General features: G+C 49.2%; 1 protein-coding gene across 4 annotated transcripts in view; it reads right to left on the reverse strand.

Annotated features, from left to right (window-relative positions):
* TMEM131L (transmembrane 131 like) overlaps positions 1 to 12018 on the reverse strand; it is a 163809-nt gene extending 151791 nt beyond the window's left edge. For 3 of the 4 annotated variants that reach the window (XM_060178926.1, XM_007529449.3, XM_060178925.1), the window contains exons 1-3: positions 11828 to 12017; positions 11168 to 11238; positions 1664 to 1707 (exon numbers count right to left, since the gene is read on the reverse strand). In XM_060178926.1, coding sequence (XP_060034909.1) covers positions 1664 to 1707; positions 11168 to 11238; positions 11828 to 11951 — 239 coding nt within the window. In that variant the 5' untranslated portion in view covers positions 11952 to 12017. Of the gene's footprint in view, positions 1 to 1663; positions 1708 to 11167; positions 11239 to 11827 lie in introns of all 4 variants that reach the window. The other variant, XR_009546375.1, reaches the window with a different exon arrangement.
* Between the last annotated feature and the right edge of the window lie 13805 nt (positions 12019 to 25823).

The raw sequence follows: 25823 nt of genomic DNA on the forward strand, positions 1-25823 counted from the left end.
TGCTCTGCTCACTGAATAATGTGTCAACGCCTGATAAGAACAAAGTCTACTCACACCTTTAAGCTAGACAGGAAACTGGTAGAAAGAGAAGAACTCTACAGCATAAGGTGGGATGTGCACCCACCAAGAGGCTCAAGAGCAAAGGCAGGGGGACAAAGCTGTTACCGGGGGACACAGCCCCAGCCTGGCCCATCACTCTGTGTCTGCCCCGACTCACTAGCCCCCATCACCCCACCCCCGATGCACGGACCTGGACAGCAGAAAAGCCAAGCCTCCCCTCACACTGGCACCTTCTCCCCAGACTCTCTCCCTGAGTCCCCTTTCCCTCACTCTCTACAACTCACTCCCTGAGGAATGAATCTGTCCCACCCTAGAAACTTTCACCTAGAACTTTCCATGACTCTCCAAGCCAGGCACAGCCAGCCCGGCTTGAACCACAATCCACAGCCTCAGCTGGCTTGCTCCATCCACTCAAATGGGGTGGTGGCCACCGTGAGCTCTGTTCCCCCAGAGCCCAAATGGAAGAGTTTATCCTGGGTGGGGCCAGGTGGTGGCGCAATCAGTAAGATACGCAGGGTACCATGCACAAGGACCTGGGTTCAAGTCTCCGGTCCCCACCTGTAGGGGGGACACTTCATGATCAGTGAAACAGGCTGTATCTGTATCTCTTACCCTCTCCCTCTCTCACCCCGTTTCTCTCTGTTCCTATCACAATAGTAAAGAATAAATTAAAATAAAAAAACTTATCCTGGAGGCTTAAATCAATGCAAAGAATCTAATCACCATCTCCTTATTCGGGGCTCAAAGACCTGACCTCACCTCCCTCCTCCAGACACAGCAGCCTTCTCTGAGTCCTTGCATGGCGGCCACTGCCTCTCACCTCAGGGCCTTTGCACCTGCCACTCTGCCCAGTGCTCTCCCTCTGCTTGCTGCCTGGCAGCCCATCTGTCCTTCAGACTAGCACAAAGGTCACCTCCTCAGAGGGCCTTCATCCTGCCACTACATTGTTCTTTTTTTTTTTTTTGCCTCCAGGGTTATTGCCAGGCACCAGGAATCCACTGCTCCTGGAGACCATTTTTTCCCCTTCTGTTGCCCTTGTTGTTTTATCATTGTTGTAGTTATTATTGTTGTTGCTGCTGTCGTTGGATAGGACAGAGAGATATCAAGAGAGGAAGACAGAGAGAGGGAGAGAAAGATAGACACCTGCAGACTTGCTTCACCACCTGTGAAGCAACTCCCCTGCAGGTGGGGAGCCAAGGGCTCAAACCCGGATCCTTACGCTTTGCGCCACTTGCACTTTACAGGCTCCGCTACCACCCGACTCCCCACCACACTGTTCTTACGCCCTCCCACCTCAAGCCAGTTCTCTAAAGATCTTATTCTAAGCCCAGTGAGGTTGCCGATGGTCACGGCTGAGTCCCCTACCAACCACAGGCTGTATCCAGTGTTTCTATGTCCAGGCCCCAGCACACGCCTGCTGCTAACCACACTCTGCACAGCCTTACCCCAATATGCTGTCGTGTTCATTATATCCCAACACAGACAGACACGCCGGGTCCCCAAGACAAAAGTCCATCACACGTGAACAGGAGCAAACAAGGGGATGTCACACAGCACTCAAAGGGGCGGGTTAGCAGGGACTCACCCCCACTGGAGCTCTTACCTCTGCTCTTGGGAATGTGCTTCCAAGTCCTCTTCAGCATCACCCTGTTGACAAAGCGCACGTGTGAGCAGCTGGTTCAGAGGGAAACAAGGATCCACCCCTCCCCCAAACACCCTGTGAGACAATGAACTTGCAATGTACCAATCAAGGCACGGGAAGGCTTCAATAAATCTCCACTGGAAGAATGACATGAGGGGGGCGGAGGGGGCAGGCAGTGGCTCACCTGGTTAAGCACACATAGTACCAAGCACAAGGACCCCTGCCCCCCACCTGCAGGGGATACAATTCACAACTGGTGAAGCAGGTCTGCAGGCGTCTCTCTTTCTCTCTCCCTCTCTCTCTCTCTCTCTTCCACCTCTCTCAATTTCTCTCTGTCCTAATAAAATGGAAAAAAATAGCCTCCAGGAGCAGTGGATTCATAGCGTTGACACTAAGCCACAGTGATAAGCCTGGAGGCAAAATAAAATGACACTTGGAAGGACAGCACCCGAAGTCCCAAGCTGGTTTAGATATTCCAGCACACTCTGAACTTAATCGCAAACTCCAAGTCTCAAAGACTTCTCTTCCAGAGTCTTTTTGAGAAACTTATTTCTTCTTTTTTTTTTTAAAGTTTTTTTTTTTTTAAATCTTTATTTATTTGATAGAGACAGCCAGAAATCGAGAGGGAAGGGATAGATCAAGAGGGATAGAGACAGACACCTGCAGCACTGCTTCACCACTTGCAACGCTTTCCCCTTGCAGGTGGGGGCCAGGACTCGAACCTGAGTCCTTGCGCATTGTAACATGTGCGCTGAGCCAGGTGCACTATCACCCGGCCCTAGAAATTTATTTCTTATGAGATTTGATAGGACAGAGAGAAATTGGAAGGAGGAGGGGCGTTGAGAGAGAGGGAAGAGATACTGCAGACCTGCTTCACCGCACATGGCGCTTCCCCCCTGCAAGTGGGGAGTGGGGATTTGAACCCAGGTCCTTGAGCATAGTAGCATGTGTCCTCAACCAAGTATACCACTGCCTGTCCATGAGTCTCTTTTTAATATTTAGGTCAAGCTGGCCACTTGGGCACTTAACTTGAACCTGTCAAGTCTAACAACAACCAATCTCCTCACATATGAGAGTGCTGCCTGTCTCAGTACCGCCTCCCCTTCAAAAAATGCCGGCTCTATTGTGACATCAAAGTAAAGAGTGTGGCACACAGTATCAAGTGGCATCAACATCACTCAAGTCTTTCTAGGCTGGGGAGATAGATTACCAGGTAGGGCACCCACTTTGCCACACAAGTGGCCCAGGTTCAAACCCTAGCAGACCCCCTTCAATGCCACATGGCCACTCCAGAGCTCCCACTATGGGCTTCCTGACCCCACCCCCACCCCAGTTCCCCTCTTCGCCCAGGAGCCCTGGCTCCCTGGCTCCTCCTTCCACTCTGCCAGGCTCCTTCTCCCCCACACCTACTCCCAAGCTGGTCCAGAGCAGACCCAGAGCTCCACCTCCAGCCCCCACCTTTCTCCCAAGGTGGTATGCAGATTCGCAGTCAATGCTTCTCCTTCCCCGAGAGCAGGTCTCTGATGGTGTGGTCAGCACAGCAGGAGCCCAGTGACCGCTCTGTGCATCGCTCAGGGCTCCAGTCTTGGAGTCACACACCCCCAGGGGTGTGGGAAAGATATCACAGCACCAGAGCTTCCTCCACTGCCAGAGCACCTCCCATGAGGTTCCAGAGCTGAGGCCATGGCGCCCGAAACAAAGCTGACCAACTCCAGGCTTGGCAACACCAGGTGGGGGATTGCTATCAAGTGGCTCCATTCTAACGGGCTCTCTTTGGTCAAGGTTACGGTCATACTCCTGGAGCCCAGGACAAAGCTGAAGGATAGCCTGCGCGTTCCCCACCTCTAGCCCTGAAGAAGGAGTCAGGTCTGGGATGGGGATCAGAACTGTCCCTCACCCTGGCCACCAGCCGGGGCTTTTGTTCCAGGTGTCTGCCTTCACCTGGCCCTGGGCATCACAGCAGGAACCATCTCCCTCAGCACCAAGCAGTCCCTTCCACCAATGCAGTATGGATGGACCATGACTCCCAGCTGCTACGTATATCTGTTCCACGCTCCTTAATGTGGAATTGAATAGATTACAGATGAATGTAGGCCTTGACCTTGTTGCTTTTTCATTGTTGTAGTTATTATTGTTGTCGTCGTTGTTGTCGGATAGGACAGAGAGAAATGGAGAGAGAAGGGGAAGACAGAGAGAGGGAGAGAAAGAGAGACACCTACAGACCTGCTTCACCGCCTGTGAAGCGACTCCCCTGCAGGTGGGGAGCAAGGGTCTCGAACCAGGATCCTTACGCTGGTCCTTGTGCTTTGCGCCACATGCGCTTAACCTGATGCACTACCGCCGGACTCCTGTCTTTTCTTTTTCTCCCCAAGTCTGGGTCTCCTTCACTCATCCTGGGTAGCTTTTTCATTCTTAGAGAAGGGGGGGGGGTAGATAGCATATTGCTTATGCAAAGGGACTCATGCCTAAAGTCCCAGATTCAATACAACCTCCCCCCCAACTCCCCCACCAGAGCTGAGCAGTGCCTCTGGTTAAAAGGAGAGAGAGAGAGAGACTAGTATCAGAGCTTCCCCAGATGCCACTGTGACACTCCATGTGATGTCAGGACTCAAATCTGGGTGACATATGGAATAGCACATAGCCTCCCGGTGCTTCCTTTAAAAACATATGTAGAACTTCACCCACAGCCTGTGAGGCTCCAGGCTGGGGCCCAGCAGGTGGTCACACTTCTGCCAACAGACCTGGGAAATCTAAGCCTTGAGCCTCCAACACACACTGGCCTCCAGGCTCCTCTTGCTTCCCCTCTCTCTTTCTGGGAATGTTATCTGGGCCTTATCTCCCAGCAAGCTCTTCCAAGGCAGGAGTTCCCCCGGGAACAGCCCTGCCAGTCGGGCCTCAGGGTCCTGGGACAGTTATGTCAAAAAGACACCTTGACCTACGCTTGACCTCTCACCTGAAAACAGCGATTCCCATCACCCAACCCTTCACCCCATCTGCCATCACTGGTCAGGGATGTCCTTCCAAGAAGCCAAAGTACTTCCAACTTCTGCCCAAACTCTAGAAATCAGACAGCGGTGCTGTAACCTGGTACTAGCTCTGGAGCTGGCACCGCCCAGGGTTCAAGTCCTGCTACAGCTGTTTTCTCATAGCCTTGGGCAAGTGATTTCGCAGCTTGATGTCTCAATTTCCCCAGCTGTAAAATCAGGTCCGGCTATATTAAAAATGATTAAAAACTCAAAGTGATTAAATGGCACCGGGAGTTAATACTCAGCCCATGTTTTTGTTTTTCTTCCCGCTGTGATGAGTGGAAATGGATTAAAACATAAATAAACCTCTACGACAAAAAAAAATAATAAATTCCAAGTTCTAGTCAATATTTCACCTGCTGGAGCAAGATGCTATTACATGAGGCACTACCTGCCATCAGGAAGAACTTAGACGTGCACTTCCTGTTTCACTTTTCACCCACTCCCATTATCTACCCTCTCAGCAGTTTAAAACACACAAGACTTTCGTAAGGGAAAGACTTTCACATTCATCGCCATTTCCCAGGGGCCTCACTGGGCCCAGCCCATGGTCGATGTTTCTTCAATGAATAGAGCCAGCAGCCAACAGAGCACTGAGCTACCCAGACCAAGCCAAACAACTTGACCCTGAACCTGCTAACCGCTGCCTCACCCCCTGCAGATGCCCACATCCCAAAACTAAATGGGGCATCAGTGATGTCTGCTGGGACTCTGACTCTGCTGAAGTCTGAATGGACACATTCCAGAAAATTCTTCTTGCCTCTAGAACCCTAGCTCCCCCCCACACCAAAATGTGAGCATTAACCCACACCAGGAAATCATCACTTGAAACATTGCTATCTTCAAAACCAATCCACCTCCTACACAGAAGCTGGACAAGACACCATCAGCTGCCTCCCCTCCTCAGGGATGAAGGCACGAGCTTGCTTCTGACTGTCACTGCTGGCAGGAAGGAGACTGGCTGCCACAGGGCCACCAGCCTCAGCAGCCTGACTGCTCTCAAGAAAAACAAGGCACACACAGAAAAGGCCCAGGGGCTGGGTGGTGGCGCACCCAATTAAAAGCAGGCACACAAAGACCAGGGTTCAAGCCCCATCCCCACCTGCAGGGGGGAGCTTCATGAGCAGTGAAGCAGTGCTGCCGATATCTCTCTTCTTCTCTCCCTTCTTCCCTCTCAATTTCTCTAGATTCTATCAAATTAAATAAATATTCTGGAAGAGAGCCACAAGGCCAGGGGTTTCGATACAACTGGCCCCGGAGGAATGAGACAGCTGCACTAGAACTTTCCTTTAGGACACGCGCCTTGGGCCTGCTGGGACAAGGGTCAAGCTGGACTCAAGTCCTCAGGGGATGACCACTGCAGCAGCCAGGGTCAGGCTGCCCAAGGCCCCAAGGGCCAGCGTAGGGCATGTGGAACACAGGGCACCACTGGCTTCTGACCCTGATGACCAAGCACCTGCTTCTTGCTAAGAGGCTGCCGAAGCCTGGCTGCTGGCTTTCTACCCCAACCCCACACCACGGCTGCTCTGGACTCCTGTGCTGTCGTCCAGAGAGTCAGAGGAAAGGAAAATTCTGGAAATCTGGGAATGAAATTACAAGTTTGCCCACCTTCCTTCTCATTAGTGTGTGTTCCTACACCAAAATTTTACAATATATAAGAGTGCAAAAGAAAACAAGAAGTATGCATTTAACTTGGTACAATTACACAGCCTCAGAGCACCCAGCCACCAATACTGGTTCAGCCGAGTTAAAGCAGAAAAGCTCTTCCCTGCTGTCCAGGACAGAGTCAGAGGCGAGTCGCGACACCACCACAGTAACACGCAGCACACAGCAGGGCTCGATAGGGTCAAGGCATTTACTCCTCACCAGCACTATCGCTCCTAATCTGCAGCTGAAGCAACCAGGGGCAAAGAGGAGTGGAAAGGGATGGAGCTGGGGAGCTGAACCCGAAGACCTGGTGGCTTAGAACAACTCCATGCTGAAGCCGCTTCTGTTACCTCTGTGACTCAACGGCTGGGTCACTGAGAGGTGGCTCATCAGGAAAAAGAGTGAGTGAACCACTCGGCAGAAAGCATTTCCCAAGTGAAGTCACTATCAATAATCCATGTGGGCAAATGTCAGCCTGCGCTGTCTCGATCGATGCCCCATCTTCCAAGGCTCCTGTTTCACCTGATTCAGGCAAGTTTTATCACTGGCAAAGCTGGGCTGGAGACGCTGTCTGGAAGTCTTCCTGAATGAAAAGAAGCCAGCCTAGTAGCTCATTAAGCAGGCAAGGCTCAAATTTAAATAATACTTATAATCTCTTCTCAACACAAGAGGGAACATTTACTGGAAGAAAAAAAATTCACAATACTTTTAAAAAGGAATCCTAAAAATAGCTTTTGTGGGAGTGGGGCAGTAGTGTGGCAGGTTAAACGCACGTGGCACAAAGCGCAAGGACCAGCGTAAGGAGCCCGGTTTGAGTGGTCCAGGATGTAGTGCAGTGGTAAAGCTTTGGATTCTCAAGCACGAGGTCCTGAGTTCAATCCCCGGCAACACATGTGCCAGAGTGATGTCTGGTTCTTTCTTTCTCCTCCTATCTTTCTCATAAATAAATAAAATCTTATTTTATTCCCACCCCCCAGTGGGGGGTGGGAATGGGCGGGAGGGATGGGTCACGGTCCTTTGGTGATGGGAATGGTGTTTATGTACACTCCTAGCAAAATGTAGACATATAAATCAGTAGTTAATTAATATGAGAGGGGGAAATCAATTGTATGTCTCAAAGGTTCTCAGGAGACAAACTGAATCTTTTTAATAGATAGGCTACGTATTTGATATGCGGACTCTCTCAAAAGCCTAGACCAAGTAGATTGGAGGCTTCCAATAGCACAGCTATATACAAGATACTGGGTACTGTACAGCAAACCATAACAAAGGGACTTTTCAAAGTTAACCCAATTAACAAATAATGTGATGATAATATTAACTATTGATTGTCTTTTTGAACCCTAAGACAGCAGGAACCTCACATCTTCACTATAGAGCCCCTACTTCCCCCAGTCCTGGCACCCATGGATAGGGCTCACTTTCCCGTATGCTTCTCCCAATCCATACCAAATAATATTGCATCCGCCGATCACAACCTAACCAAAGCAACGATTGCCATCTCAACATGCTTCACCTCAGAGTGTATCCAGAGACTTCACGTGTGGAATGACAACCCTTCAGCTTCATTACTCGGGTGAGACCTTTCCTTTTATAGTACACTCTAATTTCATCTCAGGTAGTTCACTTTCTAACAAAGTCCCATAACCTAGACATACACCAGTTTCTGTGAGAGAGAGCGTATGCGCACACGTATCCATAAACTACTGCAAAATATATACCTGAAAGCAGGATTACACTAGAGTTTGCAGTGAGTACCTCCCCAACACTTCCTCTCCACTATTCCAATCTTGGGATCCATGTTTGCTCAACAAATTGTTTGGCTTTGTATGTTAACTCTCTTTTCAATCACCAGGTTCCAGATGCCACCAGGATGCTGGCTAGGCTTCCCTGGATTGAAGACCCCACCAATGTGTCCTGGAGCTCAGCTTCCCCAGAGACACACCTTACTAGGGAAAGAGAGAGGCAGACTGGGAGTATGGACCGACCAGTCAACGCCCATGTTCAGCGGGGAAGCAATTACAGAAGCCAGACCCTCTACCTTCTGCAACCCTCAACGACCCTGGGTCCATGCTCCCAGAGGGCTAGAGAATGGGAAGGCTATCATGGGAGAGGGTGGGTTATGGGGATTGGGTGGTGGGAATTGTGTGGAGTTGTACCCCTCCTACCTTATGCTTTTGTTCACTAATCCTTTCTTAAACTAAAAATTTAAAAAAAAAAAAAAAAAAAAAAAATCTTAAAAAAAAAAGCTCCCCCCCTGCAGGGGGCGTCACTTCACAAGTGGTGAAGCAGGTCTGCAGGTGTCTTTCTCTCCCCCTCTGTCTTCCCCTCCTCTCTCCATTTCTCTCTATCCTATCCAACAATGATGACATCAATAACAACAACAATAACTACAACAACAATGAAAAACAACAAGGGCAACAAAAAGGAAAATAAATAAATATTTAAAAATAGCTTTTGTTTTCCCCAGAATTCTCTACAATTTGACACACACATCTATCTATATCTGTGTGTGTAGTGAAGCAGTTTATCTAAGTATATAAAGCATATAATATACGCAGGCAGACAGACAAATATATATACACACACACACACACACACACACACACACACACACACACCCTCACCCTCACCCCACCCAGACATATGCTGGGTAAGGTCAAGTCTCTAAAAAGTTCACATATGGAGATAAAATGTTCAGCAAATTAATTTGAATATCAGTTTCACTTTCACTACAGCCTTGCTTTAAATAGCTTAGCTATGAGCACCTCTATGACTGAGCTCTCCAGAAAGACAACTTCTATATGCTCACGTGCACATTTCTATGTGAAATTCTCCAGGGCACACAGAAACAAGACAAAACCAGAAGATGTTTGGAAAACAAAAGCTGGGGTGGGTGAGCAACGCACAGGCAGAGCGGTAGAGCACTAGAGTCTTACAGAATTGCACCCCCCACCCCCACCCCCAGTCAGAACCCCAGCAGCACAAGTGGCCACGGAGGGGCTCTGGCCTCTGTCTGGCTCTCAGTGAGTAAACAAACAATACTTTCAACAAAAATAGTATTTTTTTTTGTTTGCTTATGAAATGACAACCCCTAACAGAGGCCTCTGCATGTCCATCTGAGCAGAGACTTAAAACTGCCACCATCTGTTGCAGTGAGTGACCGTCTATAATCCACTTTCCTTTGAGTCTGGCTCATCTTCCAACGCCAGTGAAAGACCCCTGCTACAGTGAGTAAAAATGCAAACGCATGTAGCTACACACAGAGCCTGTGGACCTGGGGCAATCTGGCTCCCCTGGGACCTTTGGCGATATCTGAAGACATTTTTAGTTGTCACAAGGAGCGGGGGGGGGGGGGGGGGGTTGAATGAATGAATGCCACTGGCATCCAGTGGGTAGAAGCAAGGATACTCCAAAACCTAGCATGCCCGGATCAGACACCATCCTCCTTAATAAAGAATCCTCCCGCCCCAAACATCACTAAGAACTGGATAAAGAACTGGATCTACACACAGCTAGAGCCTTTCAAACTAGATCAGATGTGGGGGGGGCTCTATTAGGATCACGACCAGTTTTTACTTTGTCCAACTTTCTGCATTTTCTAAACCTTCCACAATGCACAAGATGTTATTTATAACAAAGACAGAGTCCCCTGTGGGGAAAATAAAACTTTTTAAGAGGACAGACTGCCTGCTTCTGCAGGTCTTATTTGGGGGGGGGGGGGGAGCCACGGGAATTCTGCTCCAAAAATCACCTCTCTGCCCTGAAGCTGTTCTTCATTAGGCCTGGTTAGAATGACTATTCCAAGTATCTCAAAACCCCCACCCCCTCAGTGTTCTACACAGGCGGGTAGAAGACTGAAATGTACAGCTGCAGAGGCTTCTTCAGTGAAGTCTGGGCGAGACATCCTGTTTTTCTAATGCCACAAGAGACAACATAGCATCAACTACTGCCACCAACGTGGGAAGTGACCGGCCTCTCAAACTAGCAGCTAGTCTTCCAGCGTCCAAACCACCACCCCCAGAAAACAAACCCAACAAAAAAAGTACATTCTGGATCCGTCAAGGCAGCTGAACAATGGTCCACAACACAATCTGAGTCCAACGTGTACCTGTGCGGTCAGGGAGACGGTCTCCACAAACTCCGTCCTTAAACACAAAAGCTCTGCAGAAGTTAAACCCTGACTTCGCTGCAGAAGTTAAACCCTGACTGGAGCCTGATTCCAATAAAATGTTAGTAATTATTTTTCCACATGCAATCATTAAATCATCACATAAAGGGGAGGGGGGGCCCAAAACCTGAAATTCAAGTTCTTAAGAGGGTGTATTCTAACACGAATGAGAGGCACTTGGAAAAAATCCAAGATGACAAAGCCTTTAAAGTCACATCTTCATCCCAAGGCGATTAAACGTTAATGGCAAGCAGCACTCAGTGCGGTTGCTGGAATCAATACCCCAGTGTCCCGCCGGCACGCGTCCCTAGCACCCCGGTCCCGAGCCGCCCACCACCCGCGCAGGGTGCGCCCTGGCAAGGGCCCGGCCACCGCTGGCCATGGCCCTGCTGAGGTGGCCACGGCTCCCATCTCCTGGACTTGGGGCCGGCATGACTCACGCCCTGTCACATGGCTCGGGAGGAGGCCGGGAGGCCACCGCTGCCAGGTGTTGGGGCCCAGTCTATTTGCCTTACAAAGTGGCCCGCACGCCGCTGCCGCCCAGGGGAGTCCCCCCTCCCCGCGGCCTGGGCTCCCCGGCGCCCTTTTACTGGCCCCCTACCACCACCTGGCCGAGCTCACCTGAGTGGGCAGCAGGAGCTCCCCTTCTTCCGCCTGCCACAGCTCCACCACGTTTGGCAAGGGCTCGATCGCTGCAGACACCCCCCCCGAAAAAAAAAAAAGAATAAGAAAAAGAAAGAAAAGAAAAGAAAAGCAGCGTGTTGTTAATGCACTGAGCAGAGACCCGCTTCCTGTCCCCGAGCTTTGAGAGCGCAGGCCACCGAGCGAGCGGCGAGCACAATGGGGCCGTGACAGAGACGAGGGCTGCAGGAGGGGGCTACGCGCCGGGGGAGAGGGGTGCAGCGAGGAGGAGAGCCACCCGCGGGCCGCCCCCGGCTCCGCAGCCCCCGGCACTGGCCGCCCGGCTCGGGGAACAAAGCTGCAGGAAGCCTGGCCGCGCCGGGGCCCCAGCGCCACACAAAGCGGGGACTGCGCCCGGGGCGCCCGGGGCCCGCGCACAAAGGCTCCGGGGCGCGCGGCTAGCGGTCCACGGGCCCCGCAACGTGTCCGCCCGCGCCCCGCCGGGGTCGCGGTGGGGGTCGCCGGCGGGGCTGCGCTCGGCCGCCTCCCTTCCTCCCGCGGTCTCTGTCTCTGTCGCTCTCTCCCCCGCTCCTCCCGCGCCCGCGGAGCCCCGGCAGCAGCTCCCGGCAGGAAAGGGCAGGGGCGGGGGGCCGCGCTGACCTTGTCCCTGAGCCCCGCCCGGGCGGCAGCAGGGCAGGAGGACCTGGAAGACGCCCAGCAGCAGGTTCACGGCCGCGGCGGTGCGGCTGTAACAGCCGGGCTGCGGGCGTCGGGGCCCCGCCATGCTGGTGCTCGCGCTGCGCTAGCTGCTCGCCGCTGGCTCGCTGGCTCCCGGGCCGCCGCCGCCGCGCCCCGCCCCGCCCCGCCCCGCCCCCGCGCGCGCGCCCCGCCCCGCCCCCCCGCCGCAGCTGCAGCCCAGCCGGGGCGCCGCTCCCCCGCGCGCGTGTGCGCCGCCGATAGGAGTGCGGAACGCCGCGGGGTTCGGGTGGACGTGGACAATGCGAACGCGCGGCGCGGGGCACGTGGCGGGTCCCGGGCGCTAGGCGGCGGGCGCCCCGCGTGGGCGGGCGGGAGAGCGGCCGCCGCTTTGTCCGGGCGCGCGGGCCGGTGCCCACGGGGAGGGGCGGCGGGCCGGCGGCCGGCCAGAGGCCTGGGGCAGGAGATTAGTGGCAATAACGCCGCGGCGGCGGTCAGGAAATGCGGGTGCAGCAGCCGCATGGTTACTGCCAGTGCTGCAGCAGCGAGGATATCCGGTGGCTGCAGAGTCTGTAATTTAGAATAAAAAGAGCTCCCCCAGGACCCGGGGGGCTGCCCTCAGCGCCGCGTGGCGGGGGCGCGCCCGTCGCCACCTTCCCCGGGTGGACACGGCCCAGCCCGTGACAGGTGCGGGGTGGGGGGGCGGCTGCCAGTCACTCAGAGGAGCCTGCAGATGCTCCCCCCTTTGGAATCTCAGCCTGACTTTTCTGAGACAGTTGGGGTGGGGGTGGGGGACAAGGACGTGGACAGTTTCCAGCATGCACTGGGAGCCTCGAAATTAGACTTGGAAGTGTATCTCCCAGTCCTATTGGGTGTCGAGGTGGGGGGGAATCTGAGTTTGAGTTATTGATAATAGCATGCCTTTGCCAGCGAGGATGTGGACTATGGTTTATTGAGGGATCGATTTTGTGCAAGCCAAAGATGCCAGTCTAGTGAAGTTGCAGCTTGCAAGAGTAGCTGGTGTGCAGAGCAGCGACCTCCAGCCGTGCAGGGTGGAGGAAAGGGCGCGCGCACCTGACTACTTACAATGATCCTCGCTTTAATTGCTTCTGGTGCCATACAGTCTCCGACACTGGAAAAACCGAATAGCGAGACAGATGCCGGAGCAGGGCCTAATCAATTGTAGTGCCTTTCTCTCCAAACAACAGAACAGTGCAAGTCCCACGCTGGATAGGGACCTAATTCCAAGTAAGGTTAAGTAGTTCAACTGCTTGAACTTTGCGAAGAACATCGACATAAATATAAACCTTCAGTTATATTTATGTATGGGGGAAAATAAATAAATAAATAAGATCACTTTGCGTTACCCCGCTTGAGCATGCTCAGTATGTTCTCTGTCTCCATGTCTTCATTTTTTCCTTCTATGTTCTCTGCCAGAATCTTCTTTTCCTTAGCAAGAACTTTAGGTCCCTTCCCTATGTGCCTATTTCTCTCTCTAATTCATTTTTTTAAAGATTTTATTTATTTAGGATAGAGAAAGAATCAGACATCACTCTGGTATGTGTCCTGCCAGGGATTGAACTCAGGACTTCATGCTTGAGAGTCCAATGCCTTATCCACCGTGCCACCTCCCAGACCACTCTAATTCATTGTTCTAGGTTTATATTTGCCACCTAGGTTCTGAAGCCCCCCTCCATATGTGAGAGGGGGCTTTAATTTCAAGAATGCTTGCACAGCCAACTTCCTCAGTAGCTCTGCTCTTTAATTTTGTATTTTCAATACTTGTGTTCTTGTTGGCCTATTTTTATAATAGTTCTTTCCAAGTTGTTTTATATCTATATCACCTAGAAAGTAGAGCAAATAGGATGGCTCATCAGGTTTTATAAAGCAAATTTAATTAGAATTTTTTTAAAAGCCAAGGCACAAAAGTTGTTTTACTAATTTTGTAACTTTTTTTTTTTTTACTACAAATTCGTACACTGACAAATACCAGAGAATCGATGGAAGTGACTTAGGAGCCAAAGGAACGCTGCTGGGAACCATATACAAAACAGCTCTGTCTTCTTCTAAAGGTGACTGGACTTTTCAAGTTTCTGACTTTGTAGAATTTACAGAGTGGGTAATGCTATTGGGCTGGTGTTTAAAAACCCAGAAGCGTGTATCTGCAGTGCCAGGGGCTTGGACAGGGGTACAGGATTACACAGCTGTCTTCTTAGATAAATCTGACCTACTTAGCCTTCTCTGGAGGTATTTTTCATGCTGACTCATGAACAACAGGAAAGCTACGGCCCATTAAGCAGCATCCATATTCTGGAGTAAATGCATTCTCCAGAGAAGACGCCTGTGTCACTTTCATTGTGTTTCCATTATCCCCCTGGAGATAGCAGATATTGTCACCAAGTGTTAGAGCTGGGGAAAGCTTGGCTGTTAAATATCAATAATAACCCAACTGCCTTCTTTCCTACAGAAGAAACTGAAGCCCAAGACAGGCCCATTTATACTGGCAGAGTGGTACAGAAGTATAAATGACGTAAATCATACTTGAAATATATATACATATATGGACTATTATGTATGAATCAAGTCAGTATGCTAGTTATATACATAAGACTAAAGTATGTGACGCAAAGCGCAAGGACCGGCATAAGGATCCCGGTTCGAGCCCCTGGCTCCCCACCTGCAGGGGAGTCACTTCACAGGCAGTGAAGCAGGTCTGCAGGGGTCTGTCTTTCTCTTCCCCCCACTGTCTTTCCCTCCTCTCTCCATTTCTCTCTGTCCTATCCAACAACGACGACATCAATAACAACAACAATAATAACTACAACAATAAAAAACAAGGGCAACAAAAGGGAAAATAAATAATAAAAAAATCTATTATTTAAAAAAAAAACTAAAGTATGGAAAGAGCACTAAAGAGCTATTTCCGAAGACCACATCACTCTTGAGTTTTATTCATGTAAGTTAAAAAAGCAGTGGGGTATCCACCTCACCATACACCGTGCTCTGGGGTGGAGCTCCTGCTCTAAGGGGAACTCCACAAATGGTGGAGCAGGGCTAAGGTATCTCCTTTTTTCCTATCTTTCCATCTCTCTGCCAGATGTATGTGTGCTTGTGTGTATGTGAGAGGGAGCTGAATCCATCGTACTCAGTGTTTCCTCTCTGTTTTTATCATTTTATTGGTGAAATAATGACTTACAGGACACTTGTTAGAACACGGGTAGGGTTTCTTACCTCCTTGTGCTAGATATCGGCACACCACTCCCATGGCCCCTTCATCAGCATGCACTAGATTCCAGATGCCCTCGTCCCAAACTCTCCCTTGACCAGCCTTTACCTTGCTGCAATACACCCTACCCAGTCCAAGCTTCACCCTGTTTCCCTTTTTTTAAAAAATATTTTATTTATTATTGAGAAAGGAGGAGAGAGAGAGAAAGAACAAGACATCACTCTGGTACATGTGCTGCTGGGGACTGAACTCAGGACCTCATGCTTCAGAATCCAATGTTTTATCCACTGCGCCACCTCCCAGACCACTCTACTTCCCTTTTCATGCCTTACTTCTTAACATCTATAAGGGAACCAACCATCCAGTATGTTTCCTTCTTTTTCTGGCTTATCTCACTTAACATGATTCTTTCACATTCCATCTCAGATGTGGAGGGGAATATTTCATCATTACTTAGAGCCACTTAGCTTTCTCTTTTAGAAATAGTTGCAGATCGGGAGTTGGGCAATGGGTTATGCGCAGGTGTTGCAAAGTGCAAGGACGGGTGTAAGGATCCCGGTTCAAACCCCCAACTCCCCACCTGTAGGGGAGTCGCTTCACAAGTGGTGAAGCGAGTGTCTCTTTCTCTTCCCCTTTCTATCTTCCCCTCCTCTCTCCATTTCTCTCTGTCCTCTCCAACAATGACGACATCAATAACAACAACAATAATAATTACAACAATAAAACTAAGGGCAACAAAAGGGAATAAATATTTTTAAAAAACAATAAGAAGAAATAGTTGCAGATCATTGTCATGTAATGCTTGTGACATGCCAAGTCCTTTTCTAAGTCCTCTTTACAGTTACGGGAGTATGGCACTATGATTATCCCTGTATTTTTTTTAAATATTTTATTTTATTTATTTATTCCCTTTTGTTGCCCTTGTTGTTTTATTGTTGTAGTTATTATTGTTGTTGTCGTCATTGTTGGATAGGACAGAGAGAAATGGAGAGAGGAGGGGAAGACAGAGAGGAGGAGAGAAAGATAGACACCTGCAGACCTGCTTCACCGCCTGTGAAGTGACCCCCTGCAGGTGGGGAGCCGGGTTCGAACCAGGATCCTTATGCCAGTCCTTGTGCTTAGCGCCACCTGCGCTTAACCCACTGCGCTACAGCCCGACTCCCAATTATCCGTGTATTTTACAGCTAGAGAAATTGAGGCATAGGTAAGTAGAGTCATAAACTAGTAAGACTTAAATCCAGGGAGCCTGTCCCTGGAATGCCCCCACTGAATACCAGAACAATACCACCTTTACACCCTCAACTGAATGGAACATAGCAACTCTTGGGGGCGGGGCAGGTGGTGGCACACCAGGTTAAGTGCACATAGTACTAAAAGCAAGGACCCACGCAAGGATCCGGGTTCAAGCCCCTGCCCCCCACCTGCAGGGGGATGCTTTTACAAGTGGTGAAGCAGGTCTGTAGGTGTCTAGATGTCTCTCTCCCTCTCTTTTTCCTCTTCTCAATTTTTCTCTGTCCTAACCAGAAAAAAAAAAAAAAAAAAGGCTGCCAGGAGCTCTGGATTCAGTTCTAGCATGGAGCCCCATTGATAACCATGGAGGCAAAAAAAAAAAAGATAGTCTTAAACACTGCCATTGGAAACAGTGAATAATAAAGACCATCATTAAAAAAAAAAAAAAGATCTTTAAGAAGATCTGCAGCTGGTGTATTGCACCAAAGTAAAAGACTCTGGGGTAGATAAGGTCCAAAAAGGATGATAGAGGGCCTAATGGGGGGTGTATTGTTATGTGGAAAACTGAGAAATGTTGTGCATGTACAAACGATTGTACTTACTGTCGAATGTAAAACATTAATCCCCCAATAAAGGAAAAGAAATTTTAAAAAGATGTCAATAATGCATATGCCAGTTTTTCACCATTGGCTTGATCATGGTTTCAGAAACAATGAATGGCCTGTACTAGAAATGAGTCTATCCAAGTGAGCCATTACATGCATTAAGTCCTATGGCCCCAGCTTTCTGTAAGGGCTCCCTAAACTACCCCCATATATCAGTTTTTATAAGTAGATAGGACTCTAATAATATTTTAGCCATACATATTGCTTGCCCATGCAAACACTCTCACTGTAGTTTGACATACATCACAATTTTTTTTTTTTTGGCCTACAGGGTTATAGTTGCGGTGCTGTGCCTGCTCTAAGAATCCACTGCTCCTGGAAGCCATTGTTCCCATTTTGTTGCCCTTGCTATTGAAGTTATTATTATTGTTGTTGCCATTACTGTTGCTGTTGGATAGGACAAAGAGAAACCAAGAGAGGAGGGGAAGACAGAGAGAGAAAGACACCTGCAGAAGAGAACCCACTGCAGGTAGGGAGCTGGGGGCTCGAACTGGGATCCTTGTGCTTTGGGCCATGTGTGCTTAACCTACTGTGCTACTTACTGCCCACTCCCCTTGAACTCATTTTTAAATCCTAGTTCTCTCACTGGTCTGTTTATAGGATGTCTTTTCAAGTCCTCTTATGACCATACAACTTAGAAAGCAACTCCCTAGGCATTTTTCTTTCATTGCCTATAAAATGAAGCCGTACATTGTACAATGGGAGGACACCAAAGGTCCAGTCTACATATAGCTTTGAGTGCTTTTCTGTCCAGACCTGCTAGCGTGAAAGCAGGAAGCCTGAACTCTTCTTATTCATCACTTCTTGCTACTTCAAAATCACCCGAGTAAAGCAACTTCACAGCTTCCTGAATCTGCGTGCTTTCAGATTACAATCATGTTAAGTTTGGCACTTAAAGTTCAACTGAAAAGCTGCAGGGTCAGCAGCAGGGAGCCAGATGTTGGGAGATGAGGTGATAAGAGGATTTCTAGTTCCCTAGTTACTGACCTGGACTGGCTCTCTGGGGCCATCTGGCAGGGTGTGCAGTTGGTAGAATCTAGTGTCCTTTGGGGTCTTGAGAAAGTCAACTTCACCTCTGGGTGCCTCAGTCTCTCTAACGTGGAGATAAAGTGGTCTTCCTTACAAAGTGTGGCAGGAAAATGTAAGCCTATAAGAGAAGACAGCACCTAACCTAGAAGCATAAGGTCCTGAGTTCAGTCCTCAGCACTGCACAAGCTGGAGTGAATTACTACTTCTCTCTTCTCCCTCTTTCTCTCTCATTAATAAGTAAATGTGTGTGTGTGTGTGTGTGTGTGTGTGTGTGTGTGTGTGTGTTTTAAAGATAGCGTTCTGCACATAGTAAAGACGTCACAATGTTGTGTTGTCATTTCCTACAAGAACAAAGGGTGAGAGTGGTGGTTCAGCAGTACAATGAAAGCTTTCCGTGTGGGGGGGACCTGGGTTTGATTCCCTTACTGACTACAAGTGGCAGAGTCGTATTTTGGTGTCTCTCCATCCCTAATAAGAAAGACAGAGTTGGAAAGTAGGAGGGGAGAGAGAGAGGTAAGGAGGTCAGGGAGGATGGGAGAGTGAAAGGAAGAATGAATGAGAGAAAGAAAAAGAGAAGAAAGGATGGGGAAAAGAGAGAGGAGAGAAAGAAAAAAGAGAAATGATGTAGCACAGTGGCTAGAGCATTGGACTCGGACTCTTAAGTATGAGATCCCAAGTTTGATTCCTAGCATGGTATGTGCCCTAGTGATGCTCCTCTGGGTTCTAGCTTTCTCTTTCTCAATAGTTAATAAATCTAAAAGAAAAAAAGAAAAAGAAAAGAAAAGAAAAAGGAGGAGGGATGGAAGGGAAAAAGAGAGAAAAAGGAGGGGAAGAAAGACAGGAAGTAGGGGGCAGGGTCCAGGTAGTGGTGCACCCATTTAAATGCACATAGTATGAAGCACAAGGACCCACACAAGGATCCAGGTTCGAGCCCTCACTCCCCACCTGCAGGGGGGACATTTCACAATCAGTGAAGCAAGTCTACAGGTATCTGTCTTTCTCTCCCCTTCTTTATCTCCCCCCCCCCACCTCTTTCAAGTTCTTTGTCCTATCCAATAAAAATGGAAAAAAATGGCTTCCAGGAGTAGTAGATTCATAGTGCTGTCATGGAACCCCAGAGGCCAAAAAAAAGAAGAAAGCAAGCAAGAAAGCAAAGGAGTCAGAAAGATGATTCAGTATGAGAGCCCCAGTGGTCCTAAATTCAAAAACTCTCTCTCTCTCTCTCTCTCTCTCTCTGTGTGTGTGTGTGTGTGTGTGTGTGTGTGTCTGTCTGTCTGTCTGTCTCTCTTGCCTCCAGGGTTATTGCTGGGGCTCAGAGCCTATACTACAAATCCACTGCTCCTGTGGCCATTTTTTCAAATACAAAAGAGAGAAACTGGGAGGGAAGGGGAAAACAGAGAGGGGGAGAGAAAGATAGACACCTACAGACCTGCTTCACGCTTGTGAAGCAGCCCCCCTGCAAGTGGGGAGCCAAGGGCTTGAACTAGGATCTTTGCACTTAACCCAGTGAGCCACCGCCCCAGATTCAGTGTCCAAATGCCACCAGATGTGAAAACTGAGCAGTGCCCTGCTCTTTCTCATTAATTAATAAACAAATAAACCTTAAAAAATTAGAACTTGAGGAAGGTGAACCATGCTGGTAGGTGTGGGTCCTGCAGGAAAGCAGCTAAGGTGCTGGTCCACAGTCAAGATCACAGCCTGGTCACCTGAAAGGAATGCCCTCCTCCTTCCTCCCTCCTCTTGTGAACCCGCCCTCAGCCTCCATTGTCATTGTTCCACAAACACACAGTTTGAATGGGCAGCTTCACAAGCCACTCTATCCATCCCCTCCAACTGCAGAGTCAAGCCGACCAGCAATGGAAGAGGAAACATGTTCTGTGCATCGGACGGCTCTGCTTTTCCGTGGGGCATCACCAACAGGAGCGGTACTCACAAAGGCTCCAACATCACGACGCCAAGAGGGCAGCCAGGCTTCAAACATGGGCAGTCTTCTGACTCCAGAGAGTGGAGCCACGATGCCGCAGTGCTGTACAAACCATACAGTGTATGTTTGTGTGGCCACAATGCTGTAGTGTTAACACAGACTGCATACTCAGTGTGTGTGTGTGTGTGTGTGTGTGTGTGTATGTATCTGTGTGCAAGAGCCTGTGATCATGATGCTGCAGTGCAACACACTACAGACTGTGTGTAAATATGCACAAGAGTGGTTAGTCATGATGCTACCCTGCAGCACAGACTAGATACTGTGTGTGCAGTCACACGTTCTAGTGCAACACACTATAGTGTGTGTGTGTGTGTGGAAAGCCTGACTTCTTGAAGAGTATTCTCACAGTGCTGGAAGCCTGGGATCGTGTCTACACTGTGCTGAAGGCTGCCCTACACACATACACACACAGCGCCAGGGAGAGAAGCTGCAGGGCCATCAGGGAGCCTTGCCAGCCTGACGGTGTGGATTTCATGCCACCTACACCTTCAGTGCCCTCCCCGGATCACGAGTGGGTCCTGTCATACAGGAGAAACTAAGGCCATCTGCATCCCCAGGCTACATCAGCTGCCGACAATAGCTCTGAGCTAACAGCAAGACAACTCAAACCAGAGAGGCTTCCCCAACCCCCACAAGCAGGGGGCAGGCAAAGGGGCAGAATCACACTCAGCAGGCCTATGCGCCTCACACAGAGTCCGGCTCCGGTAGCATGAGGGCCGCTGCCAGCGCCACCAGCAGGCCACTCAGCTGAGCCACTGGACTCCCGGAAGTGGCCAGGGGTGCAAGATGTAAGAGAGAGAGCAGCGTGTGGGCCTGCAGAGCCCTCAAAGCAACCCTGACTGGCTGAGTGCCCGTGTGGCCTCCCTGAGGGCCAGTTTCCTCTGTGAACACACTAACTGGAAGTTGTGGGCCGATGACTGGAGCTGGGGGGTTGAAGGTTGGCGGGTTGGTTAAGAGACTTTGGCAATCAGCTGTGTGTGAGGCAAGAGGCAGCTGTGAAAAGGACAATGCCTCTGGGGTATCATTTTTGCTAACTGTTCAAGGTGACCTAGGTCCTAAAATTTCTCACTGGTCAACCTCACTCAGCAAACCAAGGTCACTGTGGAGAAATGTATTAACACGATTAGAGCAATGCCAATGACAAAGTTACTTTTGTCTGTGGCCTTCCAAGTTTTGAGGGATCTAAGTTTGCATTGAGGTGACATGCCTGGGGGACTGAAATACAGGTTTCCTGGTAAAGCATGTGCCTTCCAAGGAGGAGGTCCTGGGTTCAAGGCCCTCACTACAATGGAGCACCAATGATGGCACTGGGGAAGCCTCATGAATGGTAGGGAGAGTCACCAAGGCCAGACTTAAAGGACAAGGACAGGACAGGCCGGTGGTCACCTTTACAGGCTTCCTCCATCCAGACCAAGAGCCGAGAAAATGGCCAAACCCTTTGACACAGTGAGATTCTTGGAAATTTATTTTGAGAGGTTAATTCTAAATAAAGTTTGTTTGTGGGATATTTATGGCAATGTTACTGTAGTCGCTCCAAAGTGGGAAGCACTCCCTAACATGGAAATGGCAAAGGTCACACTGGGGCCGGTGTGATAGTGCTCCTGGGGGTGTGCCTACTTCTCCAGGTATGGGGCCTCCACTGCACTGGGGGAAGCATTGGTGCTATGGCGTTTTTCTCGCTCTTTCTGTCTCTGAGCCTCTCTCTCTCTCCCTTTCTGTCTGAAAAAGTTGATCAGGAACAGTGAAGCACCAGCAATGACATAAGTAAATAAGTAAACAAATCCTATGATAGATTCCATGGAAAAACTACTCAATTCAATGACGTGTGTGTGTGTGTGTGTGTGTGTGTGTGTGTGTGTGTGTGTGTGTGTGTGTGTTTTGAAATGCCATAAAGAGGGGCTGGGCAGTGGCACACCTGGCTGAGCACACACCTTACCGTGAGCAAGGATCCTGGCCGCCATCTACAGGGCGGAAGCTTCATGAAGTGCTGAAGTAAGTGCTGCAGGTGTCTCTCTTTTCTCTCTCTCTATCTCCCTCTCTACTCTCAATTTCTCTGTTTCCTATAATAAGTAAAGGGAAAAAATGACCACCAGGAGCAGTGGATTGACAGGCACTGAACTTCAACGATAACCCTGGTAGCAATGAAAATAATAATAACAACAACAACAAATAAATAAATGAAAGAAATACCATAAAGAGAAAAGTGTACATACACTACCCATAAGTTTGAAGCACGGGGGGGTTTCTGGGGAATCCAATCAGGAAAGAGGAGAGGAGGGAGAGGAGAGTGATTCTTGAGGCTGAACACGGGTTTGTAAAGGACAAGAGTTTAGACTCACACCTGGAAAGACCCACTTGACGAGGTGTGTCAATTTCATCTCTCTTCCTTCCTTCCTTCCTTCCTTCCTTCCTTCCTTCCTTCCTTCCTTCCTCCCTTGCTTTTTTCTTTCCTTCTTTCTTCCTTTCTATCTTATCTGTTTACATTTGCTACCAGGGCTATCTTGGGGCTTTGTGCCCTACATAGATCCACCATTCCCAGTGGCCATTTTTCCTTCCCTTTTTTTTTCTTGCTTTCTTGCCTTCTTTCTTGCTCTTTTGATAGAGGTGAAAGAGAGAGAGAGAGAAGAAGAGAAGAAGAGATGGACACCTGCAGCACTGCTCCACTGACTCTAAAGCTTCCCCAGGTGGGTACCGAGGGTGAGAACCTGGGTCTGTGGGCATGGTAATAGTGTGTGTTCTGTGGGGTTAGCCGCCACAAGGTCCCTTTTATTTATGTTTTATGCAGCATGGGGGGAATGAACACAGGGACTCCAGTATAAGTGATAGCACCTCTGAGAATGCCTCCCTAACCCAACTTTTTAAATTTTGTATTTTTTTTCTTTTTTTTGTATATTTATTTATTTTCCCTTTTGTTGTCCTTATTGTTTTTCATTGTTATTGTAGCTATTATTATTGGGGTTTTTTTTTTTAATGTCATCATTGTTGGATAGGACAGAGAGAAAGGGAGAGAGGAGGGGAAGACAGAGAGGGCGAGAGAAAGATAGACACCTGCAGACCTGCTTCACCACCTGTGAAGCGACTCCCCTGCAGGTGGGGAGCCAGGGGCTTGAACCAGGATTCTTATGCCGGTCCTTGTACTTTGCGCTACTTGTGCTTAACCCGCTGCGCTACCTCCCAACTCCCAAATTTTGTATTTCTTTTTTTTAATTGTTTTTTAATACTTATTTATTCCCTTTTGTTGCCCTTGCTGTTTTATTGCTATAGTTATTACTATTGTTGTTACTGATGTCATCATTGTTGGATAGGACAGAGAGAAATGGAGAGAGGAGGGGAGGACAGAGAGGAGGAGAGAAAGACACCTGCAGACCTGCTTCACCGCCTGTGAAGCGACTCCACTGCAGGTGGGGAACCGGGGCCTCGAACCGGGATTCTTACGCCAGTCCTTGCACTTGCACCATGTGCGCTTAACCCACTGCACTACCGCCCGACTCCCAAATTTTGTATTTCTTATAGAGGAGGAAGACATTGGAGAGAGAAAGAGAAAAAAAAAAAACAGACAAGAGGACAGACACCACTGCACTGCTCCACCAGGCATGGAGCTCCTCTAGTGTCCTTACTGGGGCTCCCAGGAGGTGGCAGGATGTCCCCTTTCTCAACATGTAGTCTCAGCACAAGCCCAGATCCCCAAAACTTGGAAGACCATGATCATAAACAATTCTTTTTTATATATATAAATATTTATTTATTCCCTTTTATTGCCCTTGTTGTTTTATTGTTGTAGTTATTATTGTTGTTGTTATCGATGTTGTCATTGTTGGATAGGACAGAGAGAAATAGAGAAGGGGAAGACAGAGAGGGGGAGAGAAAGATAGACACCTGCGGACCTGCTTCACCACTTGTGAAGCGACTCCCTGCAGGTGGGGCGCCGGGGCTTGAACTGATGTATAGCCACTATGCTATCTACCCTGCCCTTGAACCTTGATCTTTCAGCCCGTCCTTTGCGCCACCTGTACTTAACCTGCTGCTCTACCGCCCAACTCCCAATCGTAAACAATTCTATGTATACATTTTCCTTTTTGTTTTTTGAAAGGAATGGCTTTATTTTATTCTGTATTATTATTGTTGTTGTTATTTTTTACCAGAGCACTGCTCAGCTCCAGTTTATGGTGGTACAGGGGATTGAACTTGGGACTTTGGATCCTCAGGCACGAGGGTCTTTTTGCATAACCATTATACTATCCAGCCCACCTATTATTATCATTATTATTTTATACCAGAGCACTGATCTAGCTGATGGTGGTACAGAGGATTGTATGTGGGACTTCAGAGCCTCAGGCTTAAGAGTCTGTTTGCATAACCATTATGCTGCCTCTCCCACCCTTATACCCATTTTCTGTTCCTTTTTTTCTTTTTTTTTTTTTTGCCTCCAGGGTTATCACTGGGGCTTGGTGCTTGCACTGCAAATCCACTGCTCCTGGAAGTCATTTTTTCCATTTTGTTGGATAGGACAGAGAGAAACTGGGGGGGGGGGGGGGCAGAGAAAAAGAGAGAAAGAGAGACACCTGCAGACCTGCTTCACGGCTTCGTGGTGGCTCGAACCTGGATCCTTGAATGAGTCCTTGCACTATGTGCACTTAACCGGTGCACTACCACCTGGCTCCCTGTACCTGTTTTCTTATATGATTTAAAATATTCAAATGTGGGGGTCGGGCGGTGGCGCCGTGGGTTAAGCGCACGTGGCGCAAAGCGCAAGGACTGGCGTAAGGATCCCGGTTGGAGCCCCCGGCTCCCCACCTGCAGGGGAGTCGCTTCACAGGCGGTGAAGCAGGTCTGCAGGTGTCTATCTTTCTCTCCCCTTCTCTGTCTTCCCCTCCTCTCTCCATTTCTCTCTGTCCTATCCAACAACGAATTGCGTCAACAAGGGCAATAATAATGACCGCAACGAAGCTACAACAAGGGCAACAAAAGGGGGGGGGAAACGGCCTCCAGGAGCGGTGGATTCATGGTGCAGGCACCGAGCCCAGCAATAACCCTGGAGGAGGGAAAAAAAAAAAAAATTTCAAATGTGTGTGTGTGAGGGGGAGGGAGATGCACTGACTAGAAGACTAGGGAGAAGACCATCAAGAAGGTGGCTGGGGTGGAGATGGGCAAAAGAGCAGTGAGTGGACATTTCTCTGCTCCTGCCCTGAGCAGTGAGCGCAGCATCTCTGGGGCAGGAAGCTGGGACCCAGAGCACAGGTCTTAAGGCAGGGGGGCTCAGAACAGGAAATGGCTAAGGCAGCCTTTCTAGCTGTGAGAGGAAACTGCTGTAATGAAGACAAGACCCTGGGAAAGTGTTGCTCAACAAGCTGAAGACCAAAGACTTCAGATCGGCTCTGGAAAAGCAGCCTAGGTGGTGACTGAGAACAAAAGGTAAGAAGTCAAGAGGGTGAGACAAGCAATGTGTAACGGAGTGCTGAGAAATGCTCTGTGAGTATGTGACCCAAAATTTGGGGCTTCACTTGATAAGACAAGAGGACAGAAGAGAAAGAGAAGGAGGAGGAGGAGGGGGAGGGGAAGGGTAGAGGGAGTGGTAGAGGGAGGGGAAGGAGGGGTGAGGGGAGCAGGAGGGGGGAGAAGGAGAAGGAAGACTGCAGAGTTAGCCAATTTACTCTTTAACTCTAGTATGACATTTTTAGAAATATTTGTATTATTTTTATTTATTTATTGGATAGAGAAAGCCAGAAATGGAGAGGGAAGGGGGAGATAGAGAGGGAGACAGAGAGATACCTGCAGCACAGCTTCACCACCTGCAAAGCTTTCCCCCTGCAGGTGGGGAACTGTGGG

This window comes from Erinaceus europaeus, chromosome 19 (genome assembly GCF_950295315.1).
Source record: "Erinaceus europaeus chromosome 19, mEriEur2.1, whole genome shotgun sequence".
Lineage (NCBI taxonomy): Eukaryota > Metazoa > Chordata > Mammalia > Eulipotyphla > Erinaceidae > Erinaceus > Erinaceus europaeus.